We start from the raw sequence: 19,779 nt of genomic DNA, 5'->3' as shown, positions 1-19,779 counted from the left end.
GTAGTGACTCCTCTAGCACTGAGATGCAGTGCCTTAGGCCGCTGTGATACAGCCTGGATTCGAACCAGGGTGTCTGTAGTGACTCCTCTAGCACTGAGATGCAGTGCTTTAGGCCGCTGTGATACAGCCTGGATTTGAACCAGGGTGTCTGTAGTGACTCCTCTAACACTGAGATGCAGTTCCTTAGATCGCTGTGATACAGCCTGGATTCGAACCAGGGTGTCTGTAGTGACTCCTCTAACACTGAGAGCAGTGCCTTAGACCGCTGCCCCACTCGGCAGCCAGGATATGTCAAATATTATTATTGTTATTGTAAGGTTGTAACTTTCAATGCTCACTTTATTTCATCTTAGATGCCTCAGAGTTGGCCAAACATTATTTTAGTGACCCCTGACATGAATTAAAGATGGCAGTGCAATCCATACATTCTAAAAAGGTATTGACCAGTATTCTGCCATTGTAGAGGTAGTTGATTGAACACAAACATGTTGTTAAATGTTGTTAATGTGAACAATGAAATGGTTTTACCCTGCAGTCTTTTGTTGCTGATACATGTGACAATCTGCCAATATATTGACAGAAACATAAAAGTTGTTCAATATGGTCAACACAATAACAATGAATACAATTATCAACACAATAACAATGAATACAATTATCAACACAATAACAATGAATACAATTATCAACACAATAACAATGAATACAATTATCAACACAATAACAATTAATACAATTATCAACACAGTAACAATGAATACAATTATCAACACAGTAACAATGAATACAATTATCAACACAATAACAATGAATACAATTATCAACACAATAACAATGAATACAATTATCAACACAATAACAATGAATACAATTATCAACACAATAACAATGAATACAATTATCAACACAATAACAATGAATACAATTATCAACACAATAACAATGAATACAATTATCAACACAATAACAATGAATACAATTATCAACACAATAACAATGAATACAATTATCAACACAATAACAATTAATACAATTATCAACACAGTAACAATTTATACAATTATCAACACAATAAGAATGAATACAATTATCAACACAATAACAATGAATACAATTATCAACACAATAACAATTAATACAATTATCAACACAGTAACAATGAATACAATTATCAACACAGTAACAATGAATACAATTATCAACACAATAACAATGAATACAATTATCAACACAATAACAATGAATACAATTATCAACACAATAACAATTAATACAATTATCAACACAATAACAATGAATACAATTATCAACACAATAACAATGAATACAATTATCAACACAATAACAATTAATACAATTATCAACACAGTAACAATTTATACAATTATCAACACAGTAACAATGAATACAATTATCAACACAGTAACAATTAATACAATTATCAACACAATAACAATGAATACAATTATCAACACAATAACAATGAATACAATTATCAACACAATAACAATTAATACAATTATCAACACAGTAACAATTTATACAATTATCAACACAGTAACAATGAATACAATTATCAACACAGTAACAATGAATACAATTATCAACACAGTAACAATGAATACAATTATCAACACAGTTCACGATCCATTTTAATGTCGCTCCGTAATAATTAGGAGGCATAAACAACAATTAACACAAACAATTTCTGGAGAGAATACTTATTCAACTCTTTGTTTAACCTTTAACAACTCTTAATTATGGAACTTCACTGATTAAAGGCACAATATGTGTGCCATTAAGAACGGTTAAATCATCATCACTATGTAAAAGTTTGCAACCTCATTCTCAACACATAAAACCATAGAGAACAATAATAGAAGTGTTACTGCTTTGGGCTCTTGTGAAAGCCACAGTTTAATTACTGTGTGATCACTTTTTTTCTGAGTCACTGCAATGACGCAGAGAAGTGGTGTTCAGCATACTGAACTACTTCCTCACCACTGAGATGGACAACTGTGTTTGGTAATGGAGGAAAGAACAGATAAAGAGTTTGGTCCTCTGTGACCGGCTGATCCTCACAACTTAAGTACAGATGTTCAGAGTGAGACAAGACAAACCTTTCTAACTTAGTGCAAGGAGACGTCACAGGTGGTGCAACTACACAGTGTGTGCCTCGGGATTGTTGAGGTCCATTTAAAATTGGCAAAGATCTTGTCTTTCTGCATCCTGATATATATTTGATCGACTGTATGTTTTCCTTGTGGAAATGAGAGAATCCATCACTTAGCATTCAACAGTAAAATGTATTTAGTTTTTTTCTGTAGTAAAATACACAGAAAAATTGATAACAAAAAATGCAGACCTGGAAATAACATTTCCTCGTCTTAATCTATCCTGGCATTTCCCACACGGCTGCATGGAAATCAGACACGAATCTCTGAAGAGTAGTTTGAGATGTGATTGTATTGCAGGTATGAATACCGATAAGCTAAAGTATGACTCATGCCTGTTATTTTCCCTTCTCTCTCTCCTCTTCCAGGTGGGGAACTATGAGATGGGGATCCTGCAGATGAGATACCCGGTTTGGCCTCGCTACGGCACCTATCTGGAGCCCGTATCAGATAACAGACACTTGACTGTGGCCACACTGGAGGAACGTCCCTTTGTCATAGTGGAGGCTGTCGACCCCATGACTGGGACCTGTGTCAGCAACACCGTGCCCTGCCGCCGCCAGTCCAACAAGACAGAGACGTGAGTGGAACAGTATTCCTCTCTGATATTAATGACGACAAACTTTTTCTGATGAGAAGAATGGAACAGAGCATAAAAGTGTAGCGTATTACTATGGTGATGTACATCCATTATCCTGTTTCACCATTACCTGTTGTCAGGGGTGATTTAAGCATGTACATCCATTATCCTGTTTCACCATTACCTGTTGTCAGGGGTGATTTAAGCATGTACATCCATTATCCTGTTTCACCATTACCTGTTGTCAGGGGTGATTTAAGCATGTACATCTTGGTGGGGCAAACTCCCCAAAATATTTTTAGATGCATGTCAGCAAAGCCACTACACAACACAAAACAACACTAAATAATACATGAATTGCACTATAACGGTGACTAACAGTGCCCACAAACTGTTCAAATCAATTCAAATTCTATTGGTCACATACACATGGTTAGCAGATGTTAATGCGAGTGTAGCAAAATGCTTGTGCCTCTAGTTCCAACAGCAATATCTAACAAGTAATCTAACAATTCCCCAACAACTACCTAATACACACAAATCTAAAGGGGGGAATGAGAATATGTACATATAAGTATATGGATGAGCGATGTCCGAGCGGCATAGGCGAGGTGCAGTAGATGGTATAAAATACAGTATATACATGTGATATGAGTAAGGTAAGACATGTAAACATTATTAGTGGCATTATTTAAAGTGACTCGTGATCCATTTATTAAAGTGTCCAGTGATTGGGTCTCAATACAGTATATACATGTGATATGAGTAATGTAAGATATGTAGACATTATTAAAGTGACATTATTTAGAGTGGTATTAGGGCCTACTTAAATCTGTTCAGCACCATGGAGTGAGTCCTTAACACTGCTACACCTGGCTATCAGCAGAGCTTTGTCTGGCAGCAAAACAATTAATTCAGCCTCGTTTACTGCCTTTAAATAAAAACATAACTGATATGGCTGACTTGCTTAAAACAAAAATGTGGTTCTACTGACAATTGAGATGTACAAACTATGGCATAAGTGGACGACAACGGATAAGAGGCAATCTGTAATTTCGATTAAGACAATAATGAGCGATCTAGGATGGACTTAGTCAATATAACTATTTGTTCACCACTTTTGAAATGTACAGTGACATAATTCAGAACATGGGTCGTTCTTACAGTATTCTCACTGTATACCAAGTCAGAACCATAGGATAAATAAAGGGGGCATATAAGCAGACAATGAAAGCTCTTACAATATTAAATTATTACATTTCTCTAAAACAGGCTATAGGCTACATGTGCATCACCAAGTCAGAACAGTAGGCTAAATTATGATGGGGAAAGTTACCAAATTATTAGGGTGAGGCACATGGGCTACTAACAGATTACTCCACAACATACACTTAGTATTACTTTCTTAGTTACAGTATACATATCTCCCTGGCATATTACATCATTTTGCAGCAGCATACAATAAATTTTGGACTCAACGTCTTGTGCTGTGCTCACTTGAACAGGAAGGTGAAGCGGCAATCTTTGTGGGCAAATTTTGTAATCAAACTTTGTCATCAAAGTCTGGCATTCTCTGGATTTATGGTCCTTTCAAGACAATTGGGAACTCTGAAATAAACAAGGTTGAATCATGAAGTCAGTGATCTTCAGGTCAGAGCTCTAGAAAGAGGCCGAGTTGGTTGACCGTTCAAAACGTATTTTCCCAGTCGGCGCTCCCAGTTCCCAGTTGTTTCAGAGTTCCCAGCATGACCAATGTATTCAACCGTTTCTGGCTCATGACATGTGAGTGTTTATCCTTTTAAGCTTGGAAAAGAGAGCCTTAAACCCAGACTTGGACCACATACCCACTCCACTGGATAGCATGCTAGTGATTGCTTTGCAATGCTTGCAGTTATCCACTGATTTCTTCCAAACCCCTCATTGTTGAATTTGCGATTTCCAACTTGTTGTGTAATGTTCATGTCCAATGGCCGATGAGACCCGATTCGTTTTATCTATAATTTGTCTTCATATTACAAGGATTGTGTAACGATCTGAGTGTAGTGGGTGCGAAATCAGGCGCAGGAAACAGAGAGTTCAAGGTAGTGCTCTTTAATGCACACACGGCGAACATAGGCCACCCCACGAAACACTGGGCGCTCACAAAAACAAATGCCCCAAACACGGGGACCCAAAACCCAAACATGCACAAATGTCACACAAACAATCCCGCGCAAAGAACAGGCGGGCCGGCTGGCTAATAAAGTCCAACTAATCATCACAATACATAACAGGTGTAACCAATAAACAGACAAGGAGGGGGAGGAAAGAATCAGTAACAGCTAGTAGGCCGGCAACGACGACCCCCGAGCGCCACCCGAACAGGAAGGGGAGCCACCTTCGGTAGGAGTCGTGACAGATTGAAAATAATTTGCCAGTAGATTGTTGATGTAATTCATGATGATGGCTGCTTGTCTAGCTTGCTAGCTAAGATTTTGAAAGTATGATGTTGACATGATCAGTCCAATCAAAGCTATGGTAGATATAATGTGATTTGACATCATTTTACCTGTGGCCAATGACTTTGAGCCTTCTTGGATGGGCACTTCTAATGTAACTCTATTGCAGCACCCAATGGGGTTTGAATTTTCGAGCTCTCCCTGTGGATTTTCCGGTAACGTAGTGTCCCCATGAGTGACAGAACACTGAGCATATCACGGCGCAACTAAAGAACATCACCAACTCTCCGTATTTTCCGCTGGCTGCCCCACCACCACAGAAATCACTGAGCTAGGCTGAAACACCTGCATTTTGGAGCTGCCTTACTCAAGAAATCAAGAAAAGAGACACATATTGACACATACAGTGCCCTGCGAAAGTATTCGGCCCCCTTGAACTTTGCGACCTTTTGCCACATTTCAGGCTTCAAACATAAAGATATAAAACTGTATTTTTTTGTGAAGAATCAAAAACAAGTGGGACACAATCATGAAGTGGAACGACATTTATTGGATATTTCAAACTTTTTTAACAAATCAAAAACTAGAAAATTGGGCGTGCAAAATTATTCAGCCCCTTTACTTTCAGTGCAGCAAACTCTCTCCAGAAGTTCAGTGAGGATCTCTGAATGATCCAATGTTGACCTAAATGACTACTGATGATAAATACAATCCACCTGTGTGTAATCAAGTCTCCGTATAAATGCACCTGCACTGTGATCGTCTCAGAGGTCCGTTAAAAGCGCAGAGAGCATCATGAAGAACAAGGAACACACCAGGCAGGTCCGAGATACTGTTGTGAAGAAGTTTAAAGCCGGATTTTGATACAAAAAGATTTCCCAAGCTTTAAACATCCCAAGGTGCACTGTGCAAGCGATAATATTGAAATGGAAGGAGTATCAGACCACTGCAAATCTACCAAGACCTGGCCGTCCCTCTAAACTTTCAGCTCATACAAGGAGAAGACTGATCAGAGATGCAGCCAAGAGGCCCATGATCACTCTGGATGAACTGCAGAGATCTACAGCTGAGGTGGGAGACTCTGTCCATAGGACAACAATCAGACGTATATTGCACAAATCTGGCCTTTATGGAAGAGTGGCAAGAAGAAAGCCATTTCTTAAAGATATCCATAAAAAGTGTCGTTTAAAGTTTGCCACAAGCCACCTGGGAGACACACCAAACATGTGGAAGAAGGTGCTCTGGTCAGATGAAACCAAAATTGAACTTTTTGGCAACAATGCAAAACGTTATGTTTGGCGTAAAAGCAACACAGCTGAACACACCATCCCCACTGTCAAACATGGTGGTGGCAGCATCATGGTTTGGGCCTGCTTTTCTTCAGCAGGGACAGGGAAGATGGTTAAAGTTGATGGGAAGATGGATGGAGCCAAATACAGGACCATTCTGGAAGAAAACCTGATGGAGTCTGCAAAAGACCTGAGATTGGGACGGAGATTTGTCTTCCAACAAGACAATGATCCAAAACATAAAGCAAAATCTACAATGGAATGGTTCAAAAATAAACATATCCAGGTGTTAGAATGGCCAAGTCAAAGTCCAGACCTGAATCCAATCGAGAATCTGTGGAAAGAACTGAAAACTGCTGTTCACAAATGCTCTCCATCCAACCTCACTGAGCTCGAGCTGTTTTGCAAGGAGGAATGGGAAAAAATTTCAGTCTCTCGATGTGCAAAACTGATAGAGACATACCCCAAGCGACTTACAGCTGTAATCGCAGCAAAAGGTGGCGCTACAAAGTATTAACTTAAGTGGGCTGAATAATTTTGCACGCCCAATTTTCCAGTTATTGATTTGTTCAAAAAGTTTGAAATATCCAATAAATGTCGTTCCACTTCATGATTGTGTCCCACTTGTTGTTGATTCTTCACAAAAAAAATACAGTTTTATATCTTTATGTTTGAAGCCTGAAATGTGGCAAAAGGTCGCAAAGTTCAAGGGGGCCGAATACTTTCGCAAGGCACTGTATTAATCCCAAACATGAAAAACATGCAAAACAGGCAACACATTATTTATCTGAACAGGTGGGGCTCTCCCCCACCTTCCCTGAATGACGGGTTACCACTACTTGTTGAACGTAAACTGAGCTAAGAACTACCACAGACACCATATTAATGACAGCTCCAACATGTAGAACATGCTGTGGTTGATTCATTTGGATTGTAACTTGGAGAGTGCCATTAGGTGTGAATAGGATGAACAGTCTCTTCCCCTACCATTAGCCCAGCCATCATACAATGGGTAAAGCAGACAGCCAGAGTGCAACATCACAGTAATCACAGTGTGACCCAATAAGCGAAATATATGTGCTGCTTGCTGGGATATCAATTAGATGGGCCGATTAGGCCGCCTCATCAATCCTGGACAGTTAGAGCCTGAAATTTGTGAATGGATATGGGGAAAGGAAACATTATCCATTACTGACAATGGTTGTTAATGAGAAGAGGGGATGAGCTCAATTCAGTGAAAATCTGCTTGGGAAGCAGACCAGATCTTTTTTTAGCTTGCACTGACCAAAACACCCCATTATTAGAATCTGCATAGTTCTAGTGTGTTTTGTCTTGACTTAGATTTCAGTTTGCCATGTTGGACAAGGAAACATTTTCCTTGAGTTCATATGGGAGAAATTGGCTAAACCAAGTAAGCAACTAAATGATGCAGTTAGTGGGTTGAGATAGAGGCCCAATGATTGATAATGGTAAAACACCAACATCCATGCCACTAAAGACCAGCCCTGGGGGCTGATGCTAATAATGGACCCCAGGGCTGTGGTGTTTTTTTTAATCCTGGCCGCCAGTCATAATTCCTGGCCAGCAGGACAGGGAGCTAGAGGACCTGGCATTCTCATTTATTAAGGACCATCAGCGGCCTCTCTCAGAAACCGCTTCCATGCCCCAAGACTCCCGCCGAGGCCCGTATCGCCCATAACTCACACCTACACGACTCGTCCGAGCTGGGTGCCAACGCCACGAGCCATCCGTCAGGCGGGAGTATTTCTGGGCCCTCTGTTCCAATCCCTCAAGCCCTCAGCAGACGAGAGAAACGAGGAAGCCTGCGTACCGGACCATCTGTGCTGCTTCGCATGGAGACACGCTTATTCCTCCTTGAAGAGACAAAACAAACAGTCACATGTTCACTCTGCTCCACTGTGGTCAGACTGATATAACTCCTCCTTATGTGTCAGGTTGTCCAGAGAGACAAGTCCTATTCTTCTGTAAAGCTCTTTGTAATGTTTTTCACTTCACTAGCTTGTTACAGACCCTTACAGTGACCACACGTCAGCGCATTAGCCTCTTGCCATTGCTGGTGATCCCTAGGTGAACAGTAGTGTTGACGTTAGACGATGATGTCATCATATAACCATTTTGCCTAATGAGAGCGAGATGATAATAGGTTGATTTGATTAAAACTGAGACTGGGTTCAGCAGTGGGTGAGCCCCCCCCGAGCCACACATTGGCAGGAACAATGCACAGCACCGTGGTCCAATTAAGTTTGTTTCAAAGGTGAATGTTTCAAGGGATTCCTGCTGGATATAGGGACCCAAAACAACTGTGCCTTTGGATTTCCTTCAGACAACAAGCAGATACCCATTTACACAAATAATTGTTTTTGTGGTGACAACAACACACAAACATTTGTAGCAAACACACAAACACGTGAACACACATGCGCACACACACACACCACAAACACACACACCACACACACACACACACACACACACATATTCTCTTATATTCCCAAACCTGTTTGGATGCAATCAGCAGCCCACTTAACCTCCCAGCGGTGATCCCTGGCAGCTGGTGAGGCAGGGGATGTTGGGACCTGTCTGTTTACTCTGTGATGTCTCACACCACCCGCTCGTTTCCTCCAAACACTTCATTTGTTTCCTTTTGTTGCGGCTGCAGCTCTGCGCCTCAATCGGCTGTGTGTGTCTCATTGCCCCTCGCACTCCTACTCTTCCCTGTGTCTGAGGGCTGAGGGCACACTCCATTAGTCTGAAGGTCTGATGGAGGTTAAGGGTGATGTGTCATTAGTGCTCTCTGCATCTCATCATGGTTCACTTGGTCCCCCACATCGCCACTCCCTATGTGCCACTGTCAGTGAGCTATGGAATGAGCCCCTCCTATTTCTGACTGTCTGTTTTCTCTTTCGCTCTATACTGGAGGTGTCTAACATCCTCGAACTGCTGCAATATCAATGTGGTCCCTTGAAAAAAGTCAAATATGTCAACGTTGTCCGCCTCCAAGAGACATTGTGTGCCCCTAAGAGACGCTGGGGACCCCCAAGAGTCAATGTTTAATTTGAACCCTGTTCAAGTCTCCAACACACTGTTAATGACGTCACTATGTTTTCCACCCACATATTCCAACGACGCTCCCATAATCCAGTTAGTGTGAAACTGGAGGACATTTTCCTAATCACGTTCCTGGTAATCCTGTTGATAATTTAGAGGAATGAATATTATACCAGCGTCAGCTTCCTCCACTTGATATGCACCGCTAGTGCTGTCCATTTACTTCCCTTGGATTCCCTCTCTCTCTCTCTCTCTCTCTCTCTCTCTCTCTCTCTGTCTGTCTGTCTGTCTGTCTGTCTGTCTGTCTGTCTGTCTGTCTGTCTCTCTGTCTCTGTCTGTCTCTCTCTGTCTGTCTCTGTCTGTCTCTCTGTCTCTCTCTGTCTGTCTCTCTCTGTCTGTCTCTGTCTGTCTCTCTGTCTCTCTCTGTCTCTCTGTCTGTCTGTAGATCAGTACAGTGGTTGTGTATACAGGTAAAGCTCACTTTGTCAGGGTCATTCCAGCCGCTCCACATGTAGTGGGCCCCATGCTGGTGTACACTTCGTTACCATGGCTTAGCATAAGGATGTGTATGTTGCACTGAGGTTTAGGTCAAATCGTTTCACCCAGGGTAGGGAAAGGGGGGAGGGGGGGGGGGGTCGAGATAAAGAGACAGAGCAATGCCTGAAGAGGAAGTATTGCTTTAAGCCCCAAAGACATTGGTAATGGGGCAAGGTCTACAGGATTGAGTATGTAGGCTGGTTATCTGCCGTGGACGAGTCCGCCATTAGCCAGGCAGCAAATAATCCAGCATTGTGTTTCACTCCTGCCTTTGTTTGTTTGTGATTAATTTGTGTCAGATTTGTTTTGGTCAGCCCCAGCTGTCCATCCATCTGTCGCAGCCATGACATAGTGCGCAGGCCTATGGAGCCGCCCAGTCCCTCCAGTTCTCCCTGCAACCCCACTCCTGACGTCAGCTCCTGGGCACACATCAAGGAGGTCTTTTTTATACCATTCTGTTTCTCTCTGTCACTCTCCCTCCTCCACCTTCTTCTGGTATGTTTCTTCCTGCTACATCTCCTTTAGGAAATCATGCTAATGAGATGTTTGCCATATAAACTGAAGCCTCTTGCTCTATTGCTCCAGGAGCATGAAGTTAACGATGGGCTTTTATGAAACGAGAATAGATGTGTTTACAACAATGTTATTACTGTTTGTAACCTGATGGGTGGAATTGGTGCATCGACTATCTTGATTGAAAATGGCCACATTAGCTGAGTTCCTAATTCATCCCCATGTATTATCGAAACATTACGACATGCCATTGGTCACTCATCTCTTCCATTCACATCCAATCCATCCAATAAGAACATGAGTCAGGTGAAGACTTGTGAATATCCCCAAAAACTCTCAGCCAATAGCATTTCTCCACTGATTAATAACCCTGGATGAGCGACAAATGGCCACCTTTATATTAATCAACTCACACCTGTCTATCTCAATCAATAACAAGCTGCAATGGTAACAAACAAACCAATATTTATATACAGAAAACCGATAGCCGTGAAGAGATGAATTACATTTCACAACAATATTTTTATTGGCTGCATTCTTGATTCAATCATAGCTGTTCCTTTCAGATCTAGGAAATAATTGTACTGCCTTTGTACTGGCCTTAACACTAGAAAACCCTGGACTGGAGGGAACCCCTTCAAGCCAAAACTAGTCATTTTGACTCCAACATTCTAACGGTCCAATAAATATCAAATCAAATCCAATTTTAGAAAGTGTTAAAACTTCTTTGGGATCGGTGTCCCGTCCACGGGACGGTTGAGCTAACGTTGGCTAATGCGATTAGCATGAAGTTGTAAGTAACAAGAACATTTTCCAGGCAGAAAGCTTAAATTCTTGTTAATCTAACTGCACTGTCCAATTTACAGTACCTATTAAAGTGAAAGAATACCATTCTATTGTTTAAGGAGAGTACAAAATTTTGAACATAAAAATTTATTAATAAACAAATTAGGCACATTTGGGCAGTCTTGATACATCATTTTGAACAGAAATGCCATGGATCAGTCTAAAACTTTGCACATACACTTTGCACATCTAGTGGCCAAAATCTAAATTGCACTTGGGCTGAAATAATACATTATGGCCTTTCTCTTGCATTTCAAAGTTGATGGTTAAAAAAAAATACAAAAGAATGTTTGTTTTTTCCTTGTATTATATTTTTGTCACGACTTCCGCCGAAGTCGGTCTCTCTCCTTGTTCGGGCGGTGTTCGGCAGTCGACATCACCGATCTTCTAGCCATCACTGATCCATTTTTCATTTTCCATTGGTTTTGTCTTGTCTTTCTTCACACCTGGTTTCAATCCCATCAATTACATGTTGCCTATTTAACCCTCTGTTTCCCCTCATGTCCTTGTTGGAGATTGTTTGATTGTATGTTTGTGTATATATTGGTGCGCGACGGGTTCTTGTACCCACTTTTATTTATTTTGTAATTTTGGTTTTGGAGTTTTGTTAAGTCTACTAAACGACTCCACTTAAACCAAGTTCGATTCTCCTGCGCCTGACTTCCCTACCACCTACACACACACTATTACAATTTTACCAGATCTATTGTGTTACATTTTCCTACATTCCTTTCACATTCCACAAACTTCAAAGTGTTTCCTTTGAAATGGTACCAAGAATATGCATATCCTTGCTTCAGGGCCTGAGGTCAGGCAGTTAGATTTGCGTTATGTCATTTTAGGCAAAAATGTTTTAAAAAAGGGACGGATCCTTAAGAGGTTTTTAATTAAAAAAAATAGATAAGTAAAAAATGTAAATAACAAATCACTAAAGAGCAGCAGTAAAATAACAGTAGCGAGGCTTTATACAGGGGGTACCGGCACAGAGTCAATGTGCGGTGGCACAGGTTAGTCGAGGTCATTGAGGTAATATGTACATCAAGGTAGAGTTAAAGTGGCTATGCATAGATAATGCAAATAGTCTGTGGAGCCATTTGATTAGTTCAAGAGTCTTATGGCTTGGGGGTAGAAAATGTTAAGAAGCCCTTTGGACCTAGACTTGGTGACCTCCGGTACCACTTGCCGTGCAGTAGCAGAGCGAACAGTCTATGACTAGGGCGGCTTGCCTCTGTAGTTTCTTGCGGTCAGCGGCTGAGCAGTTGCCATACCAGGCTTTGATGCAACCAGATGCTCTCGATGGTGCAGCTGTAGAACCTATTTTTAAACTTTTTGAGGATCTGAGGACCCATGCCAAATAATTTCAGTCTCCTGAGGGGGAATAGACTTTGTCGTGCCCTCTTCACGACTGTCTTGGTGTGTTTGGACCATGACAGTTTGTTGGTGATGTGGACACCAAGGACCTTGAAGCTCTCAACCTGCTCCACTACAGCCCCGTCGATGAGAATGGGGGCGTGCTCTGTCCTCCTTTTCCTGTAGTCCACAATCATCTCCTTTGTCTTGATCACATTGAGGGAGATATGATCATACATTTCATATATGCTATCGGGAAACAAATATTTGGGTTGTGTAAATGAAGGCCTTGGAAAATGAAAAAAGTATTATTTCAAAGATCAAAGTATATTCATTTCATTAGTTTATGTTACTGTAGGATATCTGTTGCCTCTTGCTCAAGTGTGGAGCTCCTGGAACAGTGGTTATCCTTGGAAAAAGTGATCATTTTAAATAGAGCTCATGTCTCCAAACGCTTAAAACTTTTTACCTGCATGTGACTCTTAAAGGTCAAGTACGGAGTGGGGGATGACTTCAAAAATGGCAGAGATATTTCCATTTTTAATTCATATTGAGTCAAAATGACTCACTTCCAAGCAAACTGGGAACATTTCCAGAACATTAGCGAAGATTCCCTTTAAGATCCAGTTAGGGTTGATTACAATCAAAAATAGTTTTATAAATGTTTTTTATATATTTATACAATTTTATGTTTTAAAGTAAACATCCTTGTAATGTTCTCCTAACATTCACTAAAATGTTGTGAACAGCATATGGAACAACCACCACAGAACATTCTCCAAAAGTTCTCATTACGTTTCCAGGTAATGTAATAACACAATGTATCAGTAATGTTTTCCCAGGAAACCAAAATTGGTTCGATGAAATTTCCCAGAATATTTGTTAGGTTGCGGTAAATGTCGTGCTGATGATTATACAATGTTTGTATAAAATGTTCACCTGATGTTGCAAGAATTTTCTTTAAAGCTTCCCAGTATGTTTCATTAGGTTGTGGGAACAGTCTGGTGGTAAGATTGTGGGGAAAGACAAGAGAGAGGTTCCCAAAACACTAAAACTGTCCAGTTGTTCTGACATTCAGATAATGTTTGTATCAGGGTGCACAAAACATTCCTTTGATGTTGCAACAATGTCGACAGAACAGCCTTTCTGAGTTTCCGGAACATTTCATTCGGCTGTTGGAACAGTGTGGAAGAAACAGGTTCCTAAAACACAAAATATGCTCAGTTGTGATGACATTCATACAATGCTTAAGTTAGGTTTCACAGGACATTCACTGAATGTTGCAAGAACATTTTTGTGATATATTGTCACGTCGTGTATGTAGGTGGCAGGGAAGTCAAGCGCAGGTGAATTAAACTTGGTACAATCGGAGTATTTTAATAACTTAAAACATAAACTCCAAAACCAAAGTCCATAATAAAATAAATGTGGATACAAGAACCTGTCGCTCAACAATCCATGAGACATGAACATAACAACAAACAATCTCTGACAAGGACATGAGGGGAAACAGAGGGTTAAATACACAACACTAAATGAATGGGATTGGAACCAGGTGTGTAAGAAGACCAGACAAAACCAATCGAAAATGAAACATAGATCAATAATGGCTAGAAGACCGCTCGAACAAGGAGAGGCATCGACTTCGGCAGAAGTCGTGACATATATTCACGAAGGTTGCGCAGAACATTTCCACAATGTTGCATAATTTTCAAATAAGTCAGTTTTTATGATGTTCATGCAATATATATACAGTACCAGTCAAAAGTTTGGACACGCGAAATCATTCAAGGGTTTATCTTTATTTCTACATTGTAGAATAATAGTGAAGACATCAAAACTATGAAATAACACATATGGAATCATGTAGTAAACAAAAAAGTGTTAAAAAATCCAAATATATTTGAGATTCTTCAAAGTAGCCAACCTTTGCCTTGATGACAGCTTTGCACACTCTTGGCATTCTCTCAACCAACTTCATGAGGTAGTCAGTCACCTGGAATGCATTTCAATTAACAGGACTTCCTTGTTAAAGTTAATTTGTGGAATTTCTTTCCTTTTGAGCCAATCAGTTGTGTTGTGACAAGGTAGAGGTGGTATTCAAAAGATAGCCCTTTTTGGTAAAAGACCAAGTCCATATTATGGCAAGAACAGCTCAAATAAGCAAAGAGAAACGACCATCCATCATTACTTTAAGACATGAAGGTCAATCAATCCGGAACATTTCAAGAACTTTGAAAGTTTCTCCAAGTGCAGTTGCAAAAAACATCAAGCGCTATGATGAAACTGGCTCTCATGAGGACCGCCACAGGAAAGGAAGACCCAGAGTTACAGAGTTCACAGAGTTCAAGTAACAGATACTTTTCTACATCAACTGTTCAGAGGAGACTGTGTGAATCAGGTCTTTATGGTCGAATTGCTGCAAAGATACCACTCCTAAAGGCCACCAATAAGAAGAAGAGACTTGCTTGGGCCAAGAAACACGAGCAATGGACATTAGACCCGTTGAAATCTGTCCTTTGGTCTGATGAGTCCAAATTTGAGATTGTATTTATCAAGGCACAAGGCGAGACCCAAATGCAGACACAGGAGCCAGATGGTTGGAATCTTACAATTTTTATTAATTCAAAGGGGTAGGCAAGAGAATGCCAGGCAAAAAGGTCCAAACCAGATCAGAATCCAGGAAGTGCAGAGTGGCAGACAGGCTCGTGGTGTAAGGCAGGCAGGCAGGATGGTCAGGCAGGCGGGTACAAAGTCCAAAAACAGGCAAGGGTCAAAACTGGGAGGACTATAAAAAGGAGAATGCAAAAAGCAGGAGAACAGGAACACCACTGGTTGAATTGGAAACATACAAGACGAACTGGCACAGAGAGACTGGAAACACAGGGATAAATACACTGGCGACAATAAGCGACACCTGGAGGGGGTGGAGACAATCACAAGGACAGATGAAACAGATGAGGGCGTGACAGTATTGTAGGCTCACTACAAGGTAATACATGGCATTTTAATTGAATTCATAGGGCATTTGAAGAGTGTTTATCATACAAAGACAACCATATTTTTTACACTTCATTTGATGACAAAATGCACATTATTTCATTTGAACAACATTTAATCATACAAATACAACCATATTTTACAAGTACTATGAAGAGGATGGGAACATTTTTAACAACTCCGAAATTGTGTTCTGTGTCCTGATTGACTATATTAGACTGAAACCCCCCACAATACCACAGATATCTCCTGGTGGCACATGGTTAATTATTTGGCTACAAGTTTGCAGGTTCAATCCCACATTTTCTTTAAACACGTTTCCTTTAAAAAAATGTTGAAATTGAGGCTCAGATATAATCTACTAAAAGATATTGTCACGACTTCTGCCGAAGTCGATTCCTCTCCTTTGTTCGGGGGGTGTTCGGCGGTCGACGTCGCCGGTCTTCTAGCCATCGCCGATACATTTTTAATATTCCATTTGATTTGTCTCATTTTCCCACACACTCATTTCCCTCATTATGTGTTGTGTATTTAACCCTCTGTTTCCCCCATGTCTTTGTGTGGTATTGTTTATCTGTTTTCATGTATGCGCACGTTAGGCTGGTTGCGCTGGGTTATGTTCAACCCGTATTTTTATTTTGTGCTTGTTTGTGCCGTGTAGACCTGGCTTGAGAACTGAACATTGCAGGTTCAGAACCCACATATGCAGATTGTCAACATACGAAATGTCCTATGATCAAATTAAAATGGTACTTGTCACAAGCACTGAATACAACTTTACTGTGAAATGCTTACTTACTATGACTTGGGTGGCTGGAGTCTTTGACAACTTCCTCTGACACCGCCTGGTATAGAGGTCCTGGATGGCAGGGAGCTCGGCCCCAGTGATGTACTGGGCCATACGCACTATCCTCTGTAGCGCCTTGCGGTCGGATGCCAAGCAGTTGCCATACCAAGCGGTGATCAGGCAGTCAAATTCTCTCAATGGTGCAGCTGTATAACTTTTTGAGGATCTGAGGGCCCATGACACATTTTTTCAGCCTCCTGAGGGGGAAGAGGTGTTGTCGTGCCCTCTTCACAACTGTGTTGGTGTGTTTGGACCATGATAGGTTCTTAGTGATGTGGACACCGAGGAACTTGAAGCTCTCGACCCAGTCCACTACAGCCCCATCGATGTGAATGGGGGTGTGCTCGGCTCTTCGTTTCCTGTCGTCCACAATCAGCTCTTTTGTCTTGCTGACGTTGTCGGAGAAGTTGTTGTCCTAGTGTAACAGTATAGACTTTACGTCCGTCCCCTTGCCCTGACCTGGGCGCGAACCAGGGACCCTCTGCACACATCAACAACAGTCACCCACGAAGCATCGTTACCCATCGCTACACAAAAGCCGCGGCCCTTGCAGAGCAAGGGGAACCACTACTTCAAGGTCTCAGAGCAAGTGACGTCACCGATTGAAACGTCACTAGAGCGCACCACCGCTAACTAGCTAGCCATTTCACATCGGCTACACTAGCACCACACTGCCAGGTCTCTGACTTCCTCCCTGTGGCTGTCTCATCATCATCGGTGATCAGCCCTACCACAGCCATGTCATCTGCAAACCTAATGATGGTGTTGGAGTCGTGTGCGACTTAATTAAATCATGTGTAAATGTTCAAATGTCCTTTGAAAGAAATTAAAATGCTATGTGTCTCTAGATCACCTTCAAATGCAAATTGCCATTAAATCAGAAGAGAAACATAATGGGGATGTATTCCAATCTGCTTTATCATGCTATAAGGAGCTACAAATTCTCGTGCTGAGAATGTTGTGGTAATATTAGGTAAAACTTAAATATAACATTTTTGATAATTTCTGAGGACCTTCAAGACTAGGTAAAATGTATACTGTGTGAACCTCAATGGAATATTATGTTAAACCTAAAATAAATATGCTACGAACGTCATAAAAACTGACTTATTTGGAAATTGTGCAACATTGTGTTGTTGTTTTTTGCATCCTGTGTGAATATCACAAAAATATTCTTGCAACATCCCAGACAACTCCCATAACTTAATTAAATGTTCTGGGAACCTTTAAAGAACTTAGGTGTTCCAGGTGTTCTGTCAACATTCTTACAACATTATAGGAATGTGCTGTGCAACCTAACTTAAACATCGTATGCATGTTATCACAACTGAGCATACTTTGTATTTGTTTGATCCTAAAAGAAACAGAATTATCTGCACAACTGGACAGATTTTGTTTTTTGGGAACACATATTTTCATATGTCCCCACAATGTTCCCACCAGACTGTTCCCACAACCAAGGGAAACATTCTGGGAACCTTTAAAGAACAGACGAAATAGGTTCTAGCAACGTTCTTGCAACTTCAGGTGAATGTTTCTTGCACCCTAAAAGAAACATTGTAGAATTGTCTGCACAACTGGACACTTTTTGTGTTTTGGGAACAGATCTTTTCTTATGGCCCCACAATGATCTCACCAGATTGTTCCCACAACCTAAAAAAAATTCTGACAACCTTTAAAGAAGAGATTAAATGCGTTCTAGGAATGTTCTTGCAACATTGGGCAAATGTTTTATACAAACATTCTAGTGTCTTTTTTTGTCCTCCCCAGTATTGTAGGTCATACTGAGCCCTACACCAAACTGTGCTGTAAGGGTTTCTGCATAGACATCCTGAAGAAGCTGTCCCGCACCACCAAATTCTCATACGACCTCTACCTGGTCACCAACGGGAAGCACGGCAAGCTGGTCAGAGGCAGTTGGAACGGCATGATCGGAGAGGTAAGGAGATGATGGTTATTCTTACAAGCATTATAATTAGCCACCTGCTAAAAAGTTAGCATATTAAATACATTAGATTTAGCCAATCTAATTGAAGAATAATAAAACACTTTTATTTCCATTATATAGACATACCCAAAAGTAATTATTTTTCATGAGATGGCCATAAACAATAACTAGTACTGCTGCATAGTTCTAGAAATGTCTGGCACTCACCTTTCTGGTAAAAAGGTGTTATAAATTGCTGAGGTGTACCCGATTTTAAGGACAAGCTCAAGTATATAGTACAAATCTTTTTTTTTTCCTATTCATCAAAAGTGGGAGAATAGGGCTTGAAATGACTGAAATGCTTTCTAAATATAGTAACAAGGAAATCATAAATTACTTACTATAAGATTTCACATTTCCTATAACTGTAAAATAAATATGATCAATTAGCTCCATTTCATATAACTGATGACAGAGCATTTTCTACCTCCTCTGAGCTCAGAGACACCATTCAAAAGTGGTCGTGTTTCAATTATTGACATTGGTGATTTAGGTTTATGTTTATCAGACCTCATGATATGACCCAGATGCAGACAGTTCGAAGTAACAAACATTTATTACAAAAACAGGGGGCAGGCAAACGATAGGTCAAGGGCAGGCAGAGGTCAGTAATCTAGAGCAGAGTCCGAAAGGTACAGAACGGCAGGCGGGCTCAGGGTCAGGGCAGGCAGGCTCAGGGTCAGGGCAGGCAGGCTCAGGGTCAGGGCAGGCTGGCTAAGGGGTCAGGGCAGGCAGGCTCAGGATCAGGGCAGGCAGGCTCATGGTCAGGGCAGGCAGGCTCAGGGTCAGGGCAGGCAGGCTCAGGGTCAGGGCAGGCAGACTCAGGGTCAGGGCAGGCAGGCTCAGGGTCAGGGCAAGCAGAATGGTCAAAACCGGGAGAAAAAGAGAACAGGGACTAGAGAGAAAACAGGAGTACAGGAAACCGGTGGTAGACTTGACGAGACAAACTGGCAACATACAAACACAGAACACAGGTATAAATACATATAATGGGGAAAATGGGAGGGGGTGGAGACAAGCACAAAGACAGGTGAAACAGATCAGGGTGTGACAATGTTGGTGCAGATAAACAGATCAACATGAAAAAAAAAAAGTAATGAATAACAATGAATTCATTGACCTTAATAAAAACAAATAGTTATTATGGTC

At 41.0% G+C, this 19,779-nt stretch overlaps 1 protein-coding gene across 2 annotated transcripts in view; it reads left to right on the top strand.

Moving 5' to 3' along the window:
* Positions 1–19,779, top strand: part of LOC110486590 (glutamate receptor ionotropic, NMDA 2C-like) — an 86,000-nt gene that overhangs the window by 55,829 nt on the left and 10,392 nt on the right. For both annotated transcript variants that reach the window (XM_021558310.3, XM_090196824.1), the window contains exons 5-6: positions 2,543–2,754; positions 18,414–18,582. In XM_021558310.3, coding sequence (XP_021413985.1) covers positions 2,543–2,754; positions 18,414–18,582 — 381 coding nt within the window. The remainder of the gene's footprint in view (positions 1–2,542; positions 2,755–18,413; positions 18,583–19,779) is intronic.

Source organism: Oncorhynchus mykiss, chromosome 13 (assembly GCF_057628025.1).
Source record: "Oncorhynchus mykiss isolate SJ-2025 chromosome 13, ASM5762802v1, whole genome shotgun sequence".
Lineage (NCBI taxonomy): Eukaryota > Metazoa > Chordata > Actinopteri > Salmoniformes > Salmonidae > Oncorhynchus > Oncorhynchus mykiss.
The sequence above is the reverse complement of the archived record's forward strand: the minus strand, read 5'-3'. Positions and strand labels throughout refer to the sequence as shown.